Source organism: Malus sylvestris, chromosome 3 (genome assembly GCF_916048215.2).
Source record: "Malus sylvestris chromosome 3, drMalSylv7.2, whole genome shotgun sequence".
Lineage (NCBI taxonomy): Eukaryota > Viridiplantae > Streptophyta > Magnoliopsida > Rosales > Rosaceae > Malus > Malus sylvestris.
The window spans coordinates 13665287-13686463 of NC_062262.1; the positions used below are offsets into that span (position 1 = coordinate 13665287).

Consider the following 21177-nt stretch of genomic DNA (forward strand, 5'->3'; position numbering starts at 1 on the left):
TATTACAAGGTGTGGCTTGCATCCCAATCTCTTGCTCAACAGTGTGGAAGCAAAATTTGTATATGTTGTCTCTCCCACATTTTCAAATTTCTAGTTTCCCAAAAAAAAAAAAAGGGAAATTCAACGAAAGCTTCAACTACAAAGTTTCACCAACAAAACCTTCATCAATGGAAGACAACTACAAATTCTTAAAAGCTTCACACTATCTTGATCAAGATAGTGTGAAGCAAAATCAATTCGTGGTACCCAACAAAAGCTTCAACTCCAAGCTTCACCTACAAAGCTTCAACTCCAAAGCTTCACCAACAAAATCTTCATTAATGGAGGACAACTACAAATTCTCAAAAGCTTCACACTATCTTGATTAAGATAGTGTGAAGCAAAATCAATTCATAGTACCCAACAAAAGCTTCACCAACAAAAACTTCAACACAAAAGCTTCACCTACAAAAGCTTCACCTACAAAAGCTTCACACTATCTTGATCAAGATAGTGTGAAGCAAAATTAATTCATGGTGCCCAACAAAGCTTGACCTACAAAAGCTTCATCTACAAAACTTCAACACAAAAGCTTCACCTACAAAAGCTTCACACTATCTTGATTAAGATAGTGTGAAACAAAATCAATTCATTGTGCCCAACAAAGCTTGACCTACAAAAACTTCACCCACAAAAGCTTGACCCACAAAAGCATGACCTACAAAAGCTTGACCTACAAAAGCTTGACCCACAAAAGCTTCACCCACAAAACTTCAACACAAAAGCTTCACCTACAAAAGCTTCACACTATCTTGATCAAGATAGTGTGATGCAAAATCAATTCATGGTGCCCAACAAAGCTTGACCTACAAAAGCTTCACCCACAAAAGCTTCACCCATAAAAGCTTGACCCACAAAAGTTTCACCTACAAAAGCTTGACCCACAAAAGCTTCACCTACAAAAATTCAACACAAAAGCTTCACCTACCAAAGTTTTACACTATCTTGATCAAGATAGTTTGAAGCAAAATCAATTCATGGTACCCAACAAAGTTTCAACCTCAAAGCTTCACCTACCAAGTTTCAACACCAAAGCTTCACCTACAAAGCTTTAAAATATATATATATATATTTAATTTTTTTTTTTCAGAAATTCGAAAATTCAAAAATTCGGAAATTCGAAAGAAAAAAAATTTGAAAAAAAAAATAATTGCCTAGGCCTCCTCTTCTTTGGGTCTAACAACTTTCATAACAAATATATATGAAGAAGGAGTTTTGGGCTACCACTTAGAAAGGATATGTTTCATTCATCAACTCCCTCGACCGGAGACTTGGGAGACTCTTACCATATGCTACTGCACCTTGATACTCGGAAGTCTCACGACCACTCAGTGACTTGGATTTTTCAAGTCTCCAAACGAGAAGTTTTCCTCACTCGGGAAATTAAGGGAGCACTACCTCAACCTACATGCTTCACTCACAAAGCTTCAACGAAAGGAAAAATTCAAAGTGAAGAAGGCCTTGGTGTATTTAACACAATACGTTGAAAGGAAGCAAAACTTGTTTATTGATATCTCTGATAAGTTACAAATATGTACATATACATGAATCAAAATAAACAAACAAGAGGGAGCATTCACAAAGGTTGCTCAGGAGAAATCTCAGCAGTCGGCAGAGCCCCAGAAAGAGGAGGCACCAGAGGGTGATTATTCGGAGTCTCAGTACTAGGCAAAACCCCAGAAGGATGAGGCACCGAAGGTTGATTATTTGGAGCTTCATTACGCAGTACAGCCCTAGAAGACGAAGGCAATAAATGCCTTTGGAACAAACCCACAAACCTCTGATGATCAAGTAAAATCTGACTATCAGATTTCTACAGCTGGTCGAGCTTCCTCTTTATGTTTGTAGCATAGTCATGTGCGAGCCTGTGCAACTGTTTATTCTCATGCTTGAGCCCTTTAATTTAAAAATTTTATACCCCTAAAAATTATAATAATTATACACATATATATATATATATATTAAATATTAAAAATTGGTGACCATTGGATCAGCTTAAATATACATATCATTCAATTTTTTAAGTATTATACGTACAAAATAAATAAATTTAAATCTACTTAATAAATAAATAAATATATATATATATATATACACACACACTATTGAACTTGATAGGATACGAATTCTACAAAACTAATTTCAATGATCCAACCATCAAACTTGTTTGTATATGCTTTGAGATAGCATCAGCAAAAAATCGCAAAAAACAAACATTTAGAGATTAAGTAACGGGACAAAAAATTTCGACGGTTAACAACAAAAAATCACGATTTAACGGTTATTTTAACTCTAATTTTGATGATTATTTACAGTTATACTCCTTAACCCTATATGAATACAATCAATGAACTCGATCTTCAATTTAAAATATTTACACTAGTCGATACCACAAAATCTTATGTTATACTTAATGAAATTGATGGGATACGTATTATATGAAACTAGTTTTAATGATCCAACCGTCAAACATGTTTGTATATACTTTAAGATCGCATACGTCAAAAATTAAAAAAAACAACATTCAGAGATCAAATAACGAGACAAAACTTTTCGACGGTTATAAACGAAAAATCACAATTTAATGATTATTTTAACTCCAATTTTGATGGTTTTTTACAGCTACACTCCTTGATCCTATATGAATACAATGAATGAATTCAATTTTCAATTTAAAATATTTACACTAGTGGATACCACAAAATCTTATGTTATACTTAATGAAAGTATAAATAAATTCTTAAGTGTTAGTAAATCTATTGTTTTGATGGGATACGCATTCTATGAAACTAATTCCAACGATCCAACCGTTAAACCTGTTTGTATATGCTTCAAGATCGCATACACTAAAAATCACCAAAAAAAAAAAACATTCAGATATCAAGTAACGGGACAAAACTTTACGACGGTTATCAACAAAAAATCATGATTTAACGGTTATTTTAACTCTGATTTTGATGATTTTTTACAACTACACTCCTTAACCCTATATGAATACAATGAATGAATTCGATCTTCAATTTAAAATATTTACACTAGTGGATATACTTAATGAAAGTATGAATAAACTCTTAAGTGTTAATAAATCTATCGTTTTGATAAGATACGCATTCTACAAAACTAATTTCAACGATCCAACCGTCAAACTTGTTTGTATATGCTTCAAGATCGCATACGCAAAAAATCGCAAAAATAAACATTCAGAGATCAAGTAACAGGACAAAACTTTTCGACGGTTATCAACGAAAAATCACAATTTAACGGTTATTTTAACTCCAATTTTAATGATTTTTACAACTACACTCCTTGGCCCTATATGAATACAATGAATAAACTCGGATCTTCAATTTAAAATATTTACACTAGTGGATATAAAATCTTATGTTATACTTAATGAAAGTATGAATAAACAAGTGTTAGTGAATCTATTGTTTTGATAGGTACGCATTCTACGAAACTAGTTTCAATGATCCAACCGTCAAACATGTTTGTATATATTTCAAGATCGCATATGCCAAAAATTGCAAAAAATAAACATTTAGAGATCAAGTAACGAAACAAAACTTTTCGACGGTTATAAATGAAAAATCACGATTTAACGGTTATTTTAACTCCGATTTTGATGATTTTTTACAGTTACACTCATTGACCCTATATGAATACAATGAATGAATTCGATCTTCAATTTAAAATATTTACACTAGTGATCAATGAAAATTGATGATTTTGTAAAAAGAATAACATGTAAGCTTTGAGTTTTATTGGCAAGATTTTAACTTTTGAGAAAGGATTCACAACCTTGAAAACAAAAACTGTTTCATTTTGCATATCCTTTCAAATTTAATATTTTGTAATAAACTAGTAGTGTATGGATGTTTGTTTATTAGACTCTTATTTTCAAGTGTAGATGTAGTACTTAAATGAAAATTTTGTTTTAATGTTTTGAAGTAATATTTATGTGGCATTGTGTGGTATGTGCAAATTTAAGAAAAAAATTTTTTTTTTTTTTAAACGGGTCGGGTCACTTTACCTGTTAAGATAATGGGTGTGACACGACACGACCTGTTAAGATAACAGGTATTACACGAAAACGACACGAACACGACCGACATGACTCGTTTGCTAGGCCGAGTACAGAATTTCACGGGCCGGGTGTAATTGATGGGCGCGTGAACCCAATTTCACATAAACACGTTACACGTCCAACCGTCCAAACGAACTCTCTAGGAGAACAAGAACCAGAATTGAAAACGACGTCGTTTTATCTCCCCTTCCCTCAATATTTAGAGACGCACGCGCACCCTCCCCCACCGGCTACCGTTGCAAGCTTCCGCCCTTCCCCATTGATTCGCAAACACCGCAGAACCGAAGACACTCATGGCGGAGCATTTGGCTTCGATATTCGGGACGGAGAAGGACCGAGTGAACTGCCCTTTCTACTTCAAAATTGGGGCGTGTAGGCACGGCGACCGCTGCTCCAGACTCCACACCAAGCCCAGCGTCAGCCCCACGATCTTGCTCTCCAACATGTACCAGCGACCCGATATGATCACCCCGGGCGTCGACGCCGAGGGCCAGCCCATCGACCCCCGCCAGATGCAGAGGCACTTTGAGGTTTTCCTCGCCCTTCTTTTTCTTCTTCTTCTTCTTCTTTGTGTCGAAAATTGAGAACCCTTTTGCCGTACTTGCTTTAATTTGATGTTGGTTTATGCTATATGACTCGTGATTCAACAGAAATCGCTTGGATTTTGTGTTGTTTTTATTGGTAGGGTTGTTAGATTTATCATTGAATTATGTGTTGTTTCTGTGGGATTAGGGTTTTTTGTTATGCAGTGAAATGATCCAAATCTCTAGGCCCTTAATGAACCTGCAAGTAACAGAGGATAGAGATAGAGAGGGAAGGAAGAGAGAGAGCAGAGCTCTTGAATACTGAGAGCTAGTGCGCTCTTATACAAGTTACAACTCATCAAAACCACACTAAAACAGGAATAAGCCTAATAATCCCAAGAATTAAACCCTTAATAGTGATTAAGCTAATCACTACTCACAGATCATATCATGCAGATTCCCCGTTTGTGAAGTTTTCAGAATTAGTGGGATTAAAAAGTGCATCTATAAACTTTTAGGGATTAATTTAAACTTTTAGTTGTTAATTATATGATCTTAGACCGCCGAATGCTTCATATGAAGGCTGTGAAATAGTTGAAACCTTATAAGAGTGTTTGTTTAAGTCCTTTTCATTATGTGTATATCTTGTAAGCGTGTTATGGCATTTCTCAGGAGTTTTATGAGGATTTATTTCTCGAGTTGAGCAAGTATGGCGACATTGAAAGTCTGAATGTCTGCGACAACCTAGCCGACCACATGGTATGTTATATTCAACGGAGAGTTAAGCTCTTGTTCGGTTTTCCTTGTTTATTTTTTTTCTTTCAACAGAAAGATTATTGATATTTGATTCTATTGGGAAATTCATTCATTTGGGCAGGTGGGCAATGTGTGTGTTCAGTTTAGGGAGGAAGAACATGCTGCAAATGCGCTTCGGAACCTGAGTGGAAGATTTTATGCTGGTTAGTTTTTCTCTGCATCCGTCATCTTTAGAATTTGGTCTCAACTCTCAAGGTTTCTACTGGTTATGGTTTATATTGTATGTTAGGCCTACAATTTATTATATGCTGAACTTCTGGCCCTTGGTAAATCACTTGCAGGTCGTCCTATCATTGTTGACTATTCACCGGTGACAGACTTCCGTGAAGCCACCTGCAGGCAATATGAGGAGAACACATGCAACCGTGGTGGATACTGCAATTTTATGCACCTGAAAAGGATTGGCAGGTAAGTTTTCTTGTTATTTTTTTTAATTGCAGAATGTACTGATAAGCTAATATTATTTTTACTTTGTTAAAGTGTCAGGGAATTGAGGCGTGAATTATTTGGGAGCTATAAGAGAAGGCATAGCCGCAGTCGAAGCAGGAGTCGCAGCCCTTACGGGCATCGTAGCTATGAAGAGCGCTCTCACCGTAGCCGGGGTCATAGCAGAAGGTATGATGATGAGGATCGCTATCCTGAAAGCTGGAGCCGGAGGAACAAGACTGTAAGCCCTGGTCGAAGGAAAGGACGCAGTAGAAGTAGAAGCCCTGGAAGAAGAAGAAGAAACCAGAGTCCTGTTAGAGAAGGAAGCGAGGAGAGACGGGCAAAAATTGAGCAGTGGAACAGGGAAAGAGAACAGGATGAAAATGCTAGTAAGGTCAATATTGACCGAAGCAACATTAATGGGCATGCACAAATGGAACAACAGAACAATGGCCGTGAGGAACAGCAACAATAGCAACTTCCAGAGAAATGAGGGTATGACTACTGAGATTATACAGCTTTATTCTGGTTTTTGCTCACGCTGTCTATCCTCTTCTCTATACATGTACACACACACACACACTCTCTCTCTCTCTCTCTCTCTCTCTCTCTCTCTCTCTCTCTCTCTCTCTCTCTCTCTCACCCTCACACCCACACCCTCGTCAATATATATTATACATGCCCAATCACGAAAGAAATTTATGTTTCAACAAGAAGCATATGTTCAATAAATATAGCTTACAGCACATTTTCCACTGTGCAGGTGGTGTGCAGGTTCATTCTGTGGTATGGAATTGGAATAACTTTGCATTTTTAATCATTCATATTGTGTGACTGTGTGCTCTCTGCATGATATGCCTCAATACATTCCTCCCTACTGCCCTAGATCTCTACTCTTAGATTGGACCATTCACTTCAAACAGTGTTCCTTCATCAGTTTGTCCTTTGTAGAAAATTATTACCATTCCATCATCCGTGACAACTACAAAGTGACGCAAAGGAAAGAAATAGAGGATAGGGAGAAGTCAAGAGTAAGGAAACCAATTAGTGTATACCCTAGATAGCATTCCTAACAATATTAAATTATGTTTGGATGAAGAAATTTAAGATTACCAAAGAATTTTAAAATGATGGAAATTGAAATGACAGGATTTTATTTTCAAGAATTTGTAAATTTTCTTGTTTGGTTAACCTAAAAGAACAATGGAATTGAATACAGAAATTTTTTTTTTTTTAACTCTCAATCATAGAAATTGGGAAATTACACATATTTACATGGAATTTAAACTTGGGAATTGAAAGTCCTAAATTCCAAGTTTTTTTACCATGCGGAAATTCTAAATTTCTATGTTTATGAATCTAAACAAGGGAATTGGTGCATATCAATTTATAAATTCTGACTTTTATCGAAATTCTAAGTTCATTTCCTTCATCCAAACATAGTGTTATTCTTCAAATAGGAAATTCTTTAGAGGCTTGATTATTTGAAGCACAAATTATCAAAAGTTTATCACAATAAGTAAATTAGATTTGGGAATCTGTAAAGAAAATAATATAACGTTTAGTTCATAGTAGTATAATATTCTAGCATAGCCATCCCCCTCAGCTAAGAATTTCTGTTTGGGAAGTAGGGCCGGATCGCAGTCACTCTTGCATCTCTGTATGAAATAGGCCCCGTATATCTTTCTTGTTCAATTAAGACGGAAAAAGGTTTTATTTCGTTCTTATTTATGTTCATGAAAGCATTCCCTAGTCGATGTGTTGCAAACTTGTATGCTTGTTTTGTATGCATCACAATTTCAGTCAGGATCTGTGACCACCACAAATCAAGAGTAGTGAATGATGGAATATCATGGTTCAGTCTTGGGTTTTGTTTCCTTCTCCCTTTGTAGCTTAATATCTTTTTCTGTTTCAATTTTCGGAAAAAAAGTCGAGATCTTACATTCTTTACAAGTTTTGCAGGTTCAGGTTTCCCTGCTTCTATGGTCCGTAGCTTTTTCTTTTCATTGCAGCTTACCATGGAATTTGTGTACAGGTTTGATGGTGCAGTGTTTCAGGATTCAGGAGAATGTTGTGGTTATTCGACGTTTCAGGTTTCATTTCGAACGACTGTTGTAGGTTGTTTACTGTTGGTAGTTGTAGTGGTAGTCTAATTATGGTGCAGGTTGAGTCTGACAACCAAAATCTCTCATCTTATGTTGTTGAACGAGTTGGTTGACATATTTGAGATTTCAAGGATTATTATTTGATGTTTCTAGTTGGAATGATCTAGGTACGGAGCCAGAAATCTTTTTTAGTGGGGGCAACGGAAAACAACTAAGAAAATCTTATTATAATATGGTTATAAGCAATATGATATTAAGGATGGTTTCAAATGATGATGTATCACAATTCCAATGTTACAAAAAATTGAATATAATAGAGGAAAGTGGCAAAGTGATGAGAAAAATATAAATACATGATAGGCGGAAGAAGGTTTTTTAGGTTTGAATGACAAAACAAGAGCACTATTGCCCATATAATATTTGATATGGAGTATAAGTAGAATGAATGGTTGGATATTAGATACATATATTTTCTTCAAAGATAATCCGTGTATATTATATAATTGTAGTCTGCAACTAAATAAACAAATTACTTGAGTGGGGGCATCCGCCCCAGTGAGCCTTTGTTGGCTCCGTCCGTGGAATGATCATATTAAGTTGTTCGGTTTCTGTTTTTATTTATTTGTTTGTATATAATTATTTTGGTGAATTTTAAAGCATTATTTTTTCTACTTTTATTGGGAAATCTTAATCCCTATCAGCCAAGTTTAATCCTAAATTTTCCAGACTAAAAAGAGAGCTAAAAAGAGAGACAACAGTTGACGAGCCACGGATATTCACTTATTCTGGACCAAGAATGACTGGGAATTTCACCTGTTTGAACGTGCTTCAATCATTTGAACACATGAGCTAGAAATTGTCAAAGATTTTAGCCGAGCGATATAATAAATAAAAATTGACCCCGACCAATTTTCATGTTTTTTTTCCAGCCATTGGGATTAAGCGGTTAGCATTTTCCTTCGTTAAAATGCTCATGTTTACAAAATTTAAGACTCAGGTAATTGGATTAAAGTGCGATTAAAATCAAATTAGACTTTGAGATTTAAATACTAGAGATTCATGAGGAAAACATAGGTCCAATTCAAGATATTAACTATAAATAACAAGCCGCATATTTCAAAAACCTCCCTCGAGGACAACCGCTACGCCCAAAACATTTAACACATCACCCTCTCTACTCTGAATTATCAAAATAATTAACATATCATAGGCGTCCAACGCTTGCTTCCGCACGTCCCTCTCATTCTACTTGGCCCCGTGCTTGGCCTTGTTGTGAGACGAAAGAGCGCCATCAGAGTTAAATGACCTGCAAAAAGCAACACAATACATAAATACCACCAGCAAAATACAGTCCAACGCCAATAAACTGTTATAGCCTTCACATACTTGCTGCATGTTTTGCAAGAGTGATCGCCGCCAGCAGAATTAGGTGTTTGTGGAGTCTTTCCGCCCTTCTTTGCAGGGTGTGGTGTTGCAGTGTGGGCACCCTTCTTTCCATCTGTAACAGATGCAACAACTTTAACGACACAAGTCCATAAAACCAAGCACTGAGTAAAACGAGGGAAATTATCTTGCTTCTTGTTTTCTGAATCGAACTAGAAATTTGTATTGCATGTTGTGCAGTTTCCTGAATCGTTATGCATTTACATCACATGTCCTCCATAAAACATGCAAGAAACATTCCCAATATGCCCACTAACGCTAGAAAACAGAAAGAATCATTTGCAGCGTTATTAAACTAAAAATGCTTTTTTGTGTGTGAGAAAAAGGAAAAGTACCAGTCTTCTGTGGAGTAACTTGCTTTGCCTTCTTAGCAGAGACAGGAGTTTTCGGGGCAGATTCATTGGGCCTTTTCTTGGAGTCCTGCATAAATAATCAAATTATGAACAATTAGAACTCACAGAAAAAAATAAAAGTTCAAAAACTGGAAGCGACAAACACACTAACAGGAACCATATGAATTCATTTGATTACCTTCTTAGGCGTTGGGGTGTCCTCTTCTTCCTCACTGTCCTCATCATCTTCATCACTACTATCAGCTCCAAGCATGTCCTACAATACGAAACGCAAATTTTGAAAGTGATTATTAGATACAAGCTAGAAACTGGTAATCTAAAAGCTAAATCCAAAGTTAACATTTGACCCAAGAACCTCCAACAACAAACAAGTTGAAACACAACCCACGAACAAATCTTCAGGACCAAAGGGGAAGAAAATAAAACTCGAACTAATTTTAGACATTGGTTAAAACCAGAACATTTGAAATAAGTTAACTTGTGTGCAAATAGTTCATAATCTGTAGTTTTTTTGGTACAATTCATAACACTACTCAATTCATACTTGTAAAGGGATAGCTATATTCTTATGAAACCCTTTTGGTTACCTCATCAGAACTTTCATCATCATCAGAATCATCTTCATCTGAGTCATCAGAATCATCCTCATCCTTAATTGGCTCTTCAATCTTAACCTTCTGCTTTCCAGAAGATTCTGGTTTGACAGTATTAGTCTTGGGTGGAGCTGGCTTTGCTTCAACAATGTTACCTGTGCACAATCGAAAAACTGGTTAGAATGAACTGAACTTCCCACACATTCCCGCAACAAAATCAAAAAGAGAAGTCCAAGTGCAGCATTTACCATTGCCAGTAAAATTCAGCGGGAGATCCTCTTCTGATTCACTATCAAAATCTACAAGGAAAATTGTAACCACATCAGCTGACATTGAATAATACATTAACGATAAACACAAAACAGAGAAGTAAAATATAATAGAACTTACCAGATTGGTCCTCGTCGGATTCAGTGGCAGCAGAAACAGCAAGTAGTCAAGGAACAAATGGAGAGACCAAATATTGCAACATTCATTAACACTAAATTACAAAATCAGCATTATAATAGTTCCATGCAATACAAAACCCCAGTTAATGAAAACTTGTTTTCCTCGAATGATAACTAGCATGGAGGAAAAAACATAATAATGAACTCATACAATTTTGATCCCCAAAAGCAATAGATAGAACTGCTGCATGTTTTGCATGCATTTCTGCAAAAGACAACTGAACAAAAACTTCATAAAACTACAGTATACCAAATTTTGAGAATACAATGTAAAACCAGAAAGTACTATAAGCCAATTAACATGTTCCCAAATTTAAGGTGCTCACCCCACCCAATCCAACGATACTACACCCGCTAATGAAAAGAAATATTCAACAACCCAACTAAAGGTCATCCAAAGAAAGTAACAACCAGCTGAAAAAAAAAAAATAGCAAAAGGAAACAACCAACTGAAAACCGCTTTTAACATGAGACTCCACCTTATCATAACAAGATTAACACATTAAGAAAGAAAGTTTAAATATCATGCTCCAACAATCAATTTAGCATAAACACAAACAATTGAAAGGATATTTTGCAATGTAAGTTTGATAACCACAAAAGTGGACACTCCCGCTTTTCAAGTTGTGAGAGAGCTCGAACTCTTTGTCAAAGACCAAGTCAAAGGGAATCTGAGGCATTTTATCAGATGAGAGATTTGCCAAAACAAGCTTCTGGTCCCCAACCTTGACATGGATAACACACTGATCACCTCCCTTCTTTAACTCGCCCAGAGTTGCCTAGCGAACAAGAAACTATTAAGAAACTTGCGAACGCATGCCATGTACAGTGATTCAAAACAAAAATTAGTGGACAAATCAATTAACCTGTGACAAGTGGATAACATAGCTTTCCTCTGGCACCACCTTAAGAGGCTCTCCAGCCTTAACTTCAACACCTAAACCAACGAAAACGGAATCGTTATTCAGACTACAACAATAATTAATAGCAAAACATCTGCAAAGACAAAATATCCATATACATTTCATTACATAACCACAAAAAGCATATTAATCACCACTGTCCTTTTAAATCCACATTTTCTACAAAAACCCGAGTAGGAAACGATGCAGGATACCATTTTAAGAGACCGTAAACCCGAAACGCTCATGGAAATCATCAAGTCAAATGATTACACCGATTTCTGAACACAAGAATTTTAGCTACCACAACAATCTCAATCGCAGAATCACATTCATAAAAATTATCGGTAAAGGAATGCAGAGCAAAAAAAAAAAAAAAAACACAACCAGTAAGCCAAAAATTTTCAAACTATCAAACACAGAAAGGAAGTTTTCTCAGAGCAGACGACCAGAGCACAGATCATAACAGTAGGAAACCCTAGACAATGAATTCATGCGAGACGAAGAATAGAAAGAGATATAGGTAGAGACGAATTACCCCAAAACTCCATTGAACAACTGTGAGAAAGTGAGAGAGAAGGGGGGCTAGGGTTTTTGAGAGAGCACGACTGGAGAGGCGGAAGATGGAGGGTTTAAGGGGCGTTTTATAAGCGCTTTGCTGCCAGGTTTCGTGCTAGGGTTTTTGAAGACTTCTTCACAATCGCAGTGTGGGGTTGGGCCTGGGCTTTAGTTTAAAGCGGGGCCGAAGCCCATATCAGAACTAATGATTTCAAAAGAAAACTTCCCGTTGGATGTATTTCTATGTTGAATAAATAAACCTAATCAAGGTTATAATCAAATTAAATATAATTACCAACTTGCCAGATTTTAAAATATGTTATGTGCCTCTGATAGGATATTAATCCGAATTATAATACAAAAGAGATAGATTTTCAAACGAGAAATTTTATATGAATCCAAACTGAATTATATTAATCCAGTTACCATTTTAACACAACGGAAAATTATAAATCTTAATATCTTAAACACCCTTTCGGATAAGAATATCCTCTTCCTTCCTTAGTAGTAATCAAAGCAAACTTGAAGAAGATAACCGTAAGACCAATTTATTATGTTCATAATCTTCAGTTTACAATATTCATCCAAAGCCATATAATCAAAGTTTTAATTATTGGATTTAGAAGATATTATGAGTGGAGGTAGACGACATGGATTTGCTCTTCGAGGGTATGGTTTTGTTAACTTACCCCTAATATCCAATAAATAATCCCCAATTGGAGGATTTGGGGAAACATCATCACCCTCGTTTTTATTTGATTGTGTCACACGTATCACACGTATGTATGGATACTCGACCTTTGATGTTGTGTTAATAGTTTCCAAAATTTAAAATTACTTGAAGGATATAACAGTCGTGGACGACCTTGAGGAGATATTTTGCGCTCACTTGGGTTCGTTTTGCAAGAAATTATAGATGGTACAGTGGTGTGCTAGGTTTTGGCTTAGTCGCTCTTTTTTATTGGGAATTGTTATTGATATTCCAAAAATCTCATTCTATACTCCAAATTTTCTATATTTGGAAAGAAAAATACATTTATGAGGAGTTGTTGACCCTAAAAACTACCAAGTCTATGTGGCGCGCAGGCCAAGTAATCTATAAGCTAACTACGTTATTCGGTGAATGCAGGGCGTGCCAACTAGTCGGCCGAGCTCGGCCAAGGAGTAAATTTATTGATGTTGCGTTGGGTGCGCGGCTGACTTCTGCGTCTTGCGATTGCGACCGAGGAAGGAACACGTCTCGGCCTCTTGGGTTCTCGAACCTGAAGACAAGGCTACTATTCTTACGAAGTTCACGAATCGCCGTCGTCGGGTTCGGCCACAGTGATGTTATTTGTCAGAGTAAACTCACACTGAATTGACACCAAAGTGTAAGGGCACAAATACTCAAAGCGAATATAAGTCTTAATAGTGAACGTGGTTTGGCCGTCTGAATGCCGAACTCTAAATCCCACTTGAGAGTATCCAATCATAAAATAACTCGGCGTGCAATGCGCCGAGCTTAGTAAACTGTAACACCTCACTTCGCCGAGAAGGCTAATGAGATGACCTCAATCAATAAGGATTCGGAAATCCTTCTCAACCGAGACTTGGATAGGTAACCAACCATCCTCGCCGCAATGTTGTTGATGTCAATGGAAGATGCTGCGAGATCGGCTGATTCTACGGCGACAGAGCTATCTATGCCGACTTAAGATATCACCAGTTGCTTTCACAGTGCTGTTTATGCCAACGGAAGATGTGTCAGCGAAAAGAGAAAATAAAAATCTCAAAGTTGTTGAGAGAGTTTGCGCAGGGCAGTTGTGTGTTGAATTGGAGGGGGCCTCGAACGATGTACAACCTCCTCTATTTATAGCACCGGATACCTTCAAGGTCGAGTTAAAAACCTACCCGGATTAGGACTTCTTCTCCTGATCAAACACTAACTCGACCAGTCATATTTTCACTATAATTGTGAACCTGGTCCTTTATTGTGCCGGATTCACTTCCGGGTTATTAATCTTGCCGAGACTCCTCATTGCACCAGGATTCGACTCGCCTTGCAGCATGACTTAACCAACCCAGGTTTGGAAGCCCACGACCTAACCGATCCAGAACTAAACGATCCCTGATAACCTTGTCGTAAGGCCTTCTGGGCCGAGAATAATTTTATACTCAGCCCAAACTGATATTTTGGGCCCAAACGAGAGTGTAAAATGAGATTTTTGGAGTGTCAATAACACTTCCCTTTTTATTTTCTTATCTATATATATAAACAAAGGGAGCACACCAAAATGGTGAGGCTTTCAATATCCCAAAATACCAGCTCCTAATTAAATTCTAAAGTAAAACAATTTAATTTTAAAAAAAAATCCAAACTACACACAATTAAAAATTACAAATAAATAATAAACACTAAGAGGTAAAAGAGTAAAATTTAATTGAAAAAAAAAAGAATCTAAATTAAACATAAATAAAATTACAAATAAAGAATAAAGAATAAGATGTAAAGAGTAAGATGCTATTTCTTATTTAATTATGGGCAAACTTGGAAGTTGAATTGAAATATTATTTTTTTAGTTGGTGTAGAAAATAAAATAATTTGATCCAAATAAAGTTTCCGTTTTCAAAATCAAGTTTGAAGCTGGACATTAATGAAGGGATTCTCGATCATTCAACTAGATTTCAAACATATATCTCTAATACTTTTAAATGATTCAAATCTCACATTTCTTTTCATTTTGTGATCCTCGATCCTGTCTATGTTATGCTGTGATTTAGTTTTCTTAATCATTCATTGCAAGGAAAACAATCTCACACTTAATCTGCAACAAATTTTTCGAATAGTATTTAATTTATCTAAATATTGAGAATAAAAGCAAACTTGATTGAATTTAAAGAAATTACGAACTTATTAATATGCATTGAACAAAAAAACTAATTAATAAGTTGAACACACAAGGGTTTTTTTTTTTTTTTTTTTTTTTTTTTTGAAAAAACGATATTATCTACATTAAAAGAGAGGGAGTAGGAGTATTCTCACAATGGGCTAGCAATAATGTGGTTCAAATTCGCTTTTGGCGATAATCGAACCTAAGACCTCTCACTTACAAATGAAGAAGAATACCGCTATACTATAGTACTAAGTGGCAACACACAAGTTTTTTTAGTTGCCTTCTTTGTAATGCTCATGTCTTCATTATCGGTAAGCTCATACCTATCAGACTTATCTTTGGGCTTTCCGTCATCTCGCTTTTCCCCTTCCCTTGCTTCTCATAGACTCTCAGTATTGGCCTTGATCAAGGAGCTCTTCAATGTGGTCCCTCAGTGTTTGGCAATTCCGAGTAGTATGACTTGTGCACTGGTGGAAGGAGCAATACTCGTTTGGTTGCTTTTTGGCCAGGTGTTCAGGTACATAAGGGCTTCAGCCGTTTAAGAAAAGGCTTGTCCTTGATGTTGTGAAGGATGTTGTTGACTGTAATGTTCAGGTTTGTATCCTACCTTGACTTTGGTGAAGCTGTCTTATCCCTTCGACCCCTCCTATTGTTCCGACGGAGGGAGAAATGTATTTTCATATCTATGATCACACAACCAATTATTCATGATTGACTAGATCATTTATGAAAACAAAATATCCAAATACCCAAGGGATTCCTTAGATATGATGGAAAATGGATCTTGCTCTATCGTTGATAAGAGGTCTCTCTATAAATAACACGAATCATAGTTTGAAAAGGGAAATGAGTCCTCAACTTGCACGGACAGAGAGAGATTTATTCAATCATATAGTGTGAGTTCTTAGAATATGTCACCCTTGGGGCTTTCTATTTGATTGTATCAAACTCGTCTGTCAATCATATAGACATTTGAGACTTAAGCTAAATTATCTTCCTATTATACATATGGATGATAGTATTCACACTCATTTTTACCTTCTACACAACCTCTGTTATTTTTGTTATTTGATCATCTTTAATTCATTCAATTAGATAGTTGAAAAATAAGTGTGTAAATAACACCGCCCTATACACATTTGTCAATCATTATACACATTCTCTCCCAAAAATTAGATTTTTGTAGTCACTAGAGAATCGATTTTAACATCAGTCCTCTTAAAAAATATATATATATAACAAAAAAAAAAAACTAAAAGAATAATAATTTTGATACACGTTTTGCACATCAACTTGAATATTTTGTAATTTAGTGCACTCACATAGGAGGCCACTGAATAAATAAGGAGGGCTAAAGTCAGTGACCAAAATACCTTTTTGTTTTGCTAATAAGGAACACTACCCACCTACATATATGATATACACACACTGCCACATGCATTTTTGCAAAAAAAATTAACATCTTAATTAATTTTGCGAAAACTAATTATCCCAATTACAACAAGAAATCCATGAACTTGAGCCACGCAAACCCAGTTCGTGAAACTTTCTCCGCCTCTTTCGAACACGAAGCGGACGACGCCGTCGCTCCCCCGCAGCCGCCACCGCCCACCGCTATTGCGTTTGGGCATAGAAAAAAGTTCCTGGATCCCAACTCCATCAGCTTCTTTTCCCTATCCAAACCTGGCCCAACAAAAAATTATCGCAATCAATACGCGCTGGACACGTGTCAATCAATTATATACGAAGTTAAATGGTGGCCGTTGATTTATAAAGCGAAAGGATAATAAGCGCTTACTTTCTAAGCTGAACTGCGAGTAATGTAGGTCGAAAAACGACGGCTCAACGGAAGGCAAGATTGGACGGCGACCTTCCTTGCCGTACTGCCGCACGGCCGCCGCGACCAGATCTCCGACCTTTGATTCCGGCGACATCACAACCTGTACGGCCCCAACGCTCCCCTGGATCGTAACGTTGAGGAGCAGCTTCGTCAGCTTCGGCCGTAATTCCGTCGACGACACCGTTGTTCCGACTGCGTTCCTGAACGACGCCATGTCCGGCACCGTTTTGGGCCTCCGAAGCTGCGGCGCCGCCGCATCCGTGAACTGGCCGTGGAACGATGACGATCGAACAGAGAGCGGTCTCGGCCTGCGGTTCTTCTCTTCCGGCTGCCCCCTCCGGCTAGAAATCTTCGGGCTCGGCATTTTCCGTAAATAACTAATACAGTCGATGACGAAAACGGAAATAACTACTTTTGTGGTGTTTCGTTTTGAGCGGGTGGAGTGGTTCCGCCGTTCCGGTTACCTCAAGCGGCGGTATCGGAAGAACCTGGGGCGAGGGAAGCCGAGAGCAGGGGAAGAGCTTCGGCTCTCAAGTTTCCGGCAGCCGATAGCAATCATAACCTGCTTGGTATAACCGTAATAACCATAAATCCGTCGAGGGCAAAAGCGAGAATATAACGTAAGGGTGGAGAGAGCTTAACAAGGCTTCACGATCGATCGATAAACCAGCCCCCGCCCTCGTATGGGTTTTATACCCGCAACGAGATAAGGGGTAGCCTAGAAATTAACACGAATTTTCCTAGCGTGGTTACCGGTTACTGGCTATTGCCCGTTAAATAGAGGGAGCGTCGTTTTGTTTGTTCTTTCAGTATTTCGTGGATTTCTCTCGTGTCTTGAATTCTTTTGTGATGGAAAAAATATCGAGTTTGCAATTTGATTAATTTTTACATAGTGTATTTTTGGTGTTTTATATACCGAATTTTCGACTATAATTATATATAATTGGGGTTACGATTGTTTTTCTATCAGTTATTTGGGTTGAAGATAGTTTAGTAACTTCTTAGATGCACATTTTATCTCTAATACCTCACGATTTACTGTTATTTTTCATATCAATATTATAAAATGTTGTACAAAAATGTGTCAAAAAATTTATAAAGAGTCTCACCCCCCCCCCTATAACTTTCTAATATATAACCAAAGTCTGACTCGGAATTTGAAAAATTTAAAGGGGTCTCAATCTCATAATGCAGCAACTTTGGCAAGATTTCTCATTCTTCTTTCTTTGGGAAATAAAACAAGAATTTGAAATTAGTTTTCTTCTTTTGTCGCCTTTAATTTCTTAACATATTATTTATCTCACCCACTAATTTACTTGTTAACTATCATAAATTAATAATTCGATGCTACTGCATTTAATTTTTTGGTCTAGAAAAGTTACAAATATATTATTTATAATTGTTGCGTTTTTGAAATGTGATTCTTTTTTTTTTCTTTAACAAATAATATTATATACTGTGACATCCCACATCGTCCAGGGGAATATCCTTAAATGTATATTCTCATCCCTACCTAGCACGAGGCCTTTTGGGAGCTCACTGGCTTCGGGTTCCGTAGGAACTCCGAAGTTAAGCGAGAAGGAGGCCAGAGCACTCCCAGGATGGGTGACCCACTGAAAAGTTGATCGTGAGTTCCCAGAAACAAAACCGTGAGGGAATGGTAAGCCCAAATCAGACAATATCGTGTTACGGTGGTGGAGCGGGCCCGGGAAGTGGTCCGCCCCGAGCTGGGATGTGACAAATGGTATTAGAGCCAATCCCTGGCGGGAAGTGTGCCGACGAGGACGTCGGGCCCTTAAGGGGGGTGGATTGTGACATCTCACATCACATAGGGGAGTAATCCTTAAATGTATATTCTCATCCCTACCTAGCACGAGGCATTTTGGGAGCTCACTGGCTTCGGGTTCCGTAGGAACTCTGAAGTTAAGCGAGAAAGAGGCCAGAGCACTCCAAGGATGAATGACCCACTGGGAAGTTGCTTGTGAGTTCCCAGAAACAAAACCGTGAGGGAATGGTAAGCCCAAAGCGGACAATATCATGCTACGGTGGTGGAGTGGGCCCAGGAAGTGGTTCGCCCCGGACCGGGATGTGACATATACACTAAGGGAGAGGGGGTGAGTTTAGCCTCATAACGGACTATCAATGATGTAGTTCAAATTCGCCTATGATAAGAATCAAACCTAAGACCTCTCTCTTATAAGTGAAAAGGAATACAACTAGACCGTAGTACTAAGTGGCTTAAAAGGTGATTGTCAGAACAATTAATAACTTATAATAATTTAAAGAGGAATTTGGGTAAATAAAAAATATAGAAGCAATTATACAAGGATAATAATTTGAAATGATTAGAAAATGCCTAATATATTGACTTTAAGACATGATTAAATTAAATGATGTCTAATAGTATTATTTTATTATTACTATTATTATGAAAAATAAATGAAATGTGAATGAGCAGTCCATCATTTTTTTAAAGGAAAACTAATGAAAATGACTTGAAAACTTTGAGTTTTAACAAAAATGACAAAAATGTGTTGTAAGTGAATAGTACCAGGATTGACTATTTAGAGTAAAAATGTGGTTTTTCGTTAAAGTGAACAATATCGGACCAGAAGTGTTTCGTTAAAGTTCATTTTTTTTAATACGATGTTTTAATACGATGATATATTTATATTAAATGAAACTGGGCTAAGACAATAAATAAGCAATTATAATAATTTAGTTTGAATTAACGTTCGACGATAAGCAAATATAAAAAATTTTAATTTTTAAACAATAAAATATGAGTTAAAATATTATTGAACCTAAAGTGCAAAGTTAGCATTATCCATGATACAATTGGAGGTCGAGCTTAGGTAAAAAATCGGCTAAATACGTTTTTCATCTTTATTTTTATTTTATTTTTATTTTAGTTCTTCAAGTTTGATGGTCAACCGGCCAAGCTGCGTGTGCGGTGTGGGCTGGGTTACCGGTTTTAACCGTCTAGTGGTAAGATCGGTTGTCAGAATGCAACACGTGGATGGATGACAGTGGTGCGGCGGTGAGCGTGTCGCAACGGTGAGACGTCAAGGTAGCTAATCATTGCTCAGTCGGGGAAGGCGGCTATACCGTTGTTTGAGTTTCACATGCTCAGCACGTGTAGGTAAGCGTTGCTAGGGTTACGATGGTCACTCGAGTTTTAAGCACGTGTCAAAATTAAGTGGTTTCGTGGAAGTTTCAGGAGAAGCGGTAGGCGGGCCGCGGTATGGCAGAGGATTGATCCTCGAGTCTCTGTGGAATTGATGCGTGAGTAGAGAGGTCCACGTGGTAAAATCTGAGGGGCCTATTGGGCTGGCGGGGACATGCAATTGCCACGTGGCCCAATCAGGTCGTGTGGGCAGAAAACAAAACGAGTCATTTGAGGTCACGGTGGAGTTATGTATTTTGTCGCACACAAATTAATGCAGACAGTCGGTGCAACGTTGCCACTCGTTCTAATTTCCCAGAAAACATTACATGAAGTAGATTTTAAACAATTCCCTAACCTTAAGAAATGGAAAAGGATCATCGTTGGATTCATTTTATGGGAATCCTAAGGATACCGTAATCAGGATCGTTTATCATACAATAAAAATTATTTTAAAATTTTAAAATTTAAATTAAATATAAATAATGTCTAACGAAAACTGACCGCACAAAAATGATTTGGCTAAAATTATTTTCCTTAAGAAATATCAACAGAATCTCTTTTTTCTTTTCTTACTTTTTACAAGATGATGTTCTAAATTATGAGAAAATAGTTCTGTTGCGTTTAACGTGACTATACTATTTTGGCCAAATAACAAACGGAGATTATATTCACACACCCCAAATTACTTCTTCCACACCCTTTTAATTTTTTAATATTTTTTATCAAGTGTTAGTGGTGTGTAGAAAATATTAAAAAAGTAAAAAGGTGTGGGAGAAGTAATTTGGGGTGTGTGAATATAATCTCTCATAACAAAACTTGTATTGTCGTGGAGATAATCTCATAAGTAAATGAAAAATAAAAATGACTTGCATATACAATGCCTATATATTATGGTATAAATGTTTTTATAATTATATGATTAACTAATATTATAAGTGGTAGTTGGCGTGATGGAATAATTTGTCCTACTTTGTGTTGAATTATCACATAGACGTGCCACATG

The 21177-nt window shown here is 36.9% G+C and overlaps 3 protein-coding genes across 5 annotated transcripts; 1 reads left to right on the top strand and 2 right to left on the bottom strand.

Annotated features, from left to right (window-relative positions):
* The first annotated feature begins 4330 nt into the window (after positions 1-4330).
* LOC126615311 (splicing factor U2af small subunit B-like) lies at positions 4331-8133 on the top strand. 3 transcript variants are annotated; one of them, XM_050283129.1, is made up of 7 exons: positions 4331-4653; positions 5320-5406; positions 5525-5606; positions 5745-5871; positions 5950-6384; positions 6653-6675; positions 7925-8133. In XM_050283129.1, exons 1-5 carry the CDS (start codon positions 4417-4419, stop codon positions 6362-6364), a joined length of 948 nt encoding a protein of 315 aa, XP_050139086.1. In that variant the 5' UTR covers positions 4331-4416; the 3' UTR covers positions 6365-6384; positions 6653-6675; positions 7925-8133. The 3 variants fall into 3 exon arrangements, with proteins under 3 accessions (XP_050139086.1, XP_050139087.1, XP_050139085.1); XM_050283130.1 differs by lacking the exon at positions 6653-6675; XM_050283128.1 differs by having other exon boundaries at positions 4332-4653; positions 6653-8133.
* An 878-nt stretch (positions 8134-9011) lies between these two features.
* LOC126615312 (histone deacetylase HDT1-like) lies at positions 9012-12420 on the bottom strand. Its single transcript, XM_050283131.1, has 9 exons — positions 12273-12420; positions 11699-11769; positions 11392-11611; positions 10632-10682; positions 10378-10538; positions 9969-10046; positions 9773-9857; positions 9381-9492; positions 9012-9300 (listed from the first exon to the last, which is right to left on the bottom strand). The coding sequence occupies exons 1-9, from the start codon at positions 12283-12285 to the stop codon at positions 9240-9242; spliced, it is 852 nt and encodes a 283-aa protein (XP_050139088.1). The 5' UTR covers positions 12286-12420; the 3' UTR covers positions 9012-9239.
* Positions 12421-16418: 3998 nt separating this feature from the next.
* LOC126615711 (uncharacterized protein At4g22758-like) lies at positions 16419-17683 on the bottom strand. Its single transcript, XM_050283589.1, has 2 exons — positions 16964-17683; positions 16419-16848 (listed from the first exon to the last, which is right to left on the bottom strand). The coding sequence occupies exons 1-2, from the start codon at positions 17367-17369 to the stop codon at positions 16661-16663; spliced, it is 594 nt and encodes a 197-aa protein (XP_050139546.1). The 5' UTR covers positions 17370-17683; the 3' UTR covers positions 16419-16660.
* Between the last annotated feature and the right edge of the window lie 3494 nt (positions 17684-21177).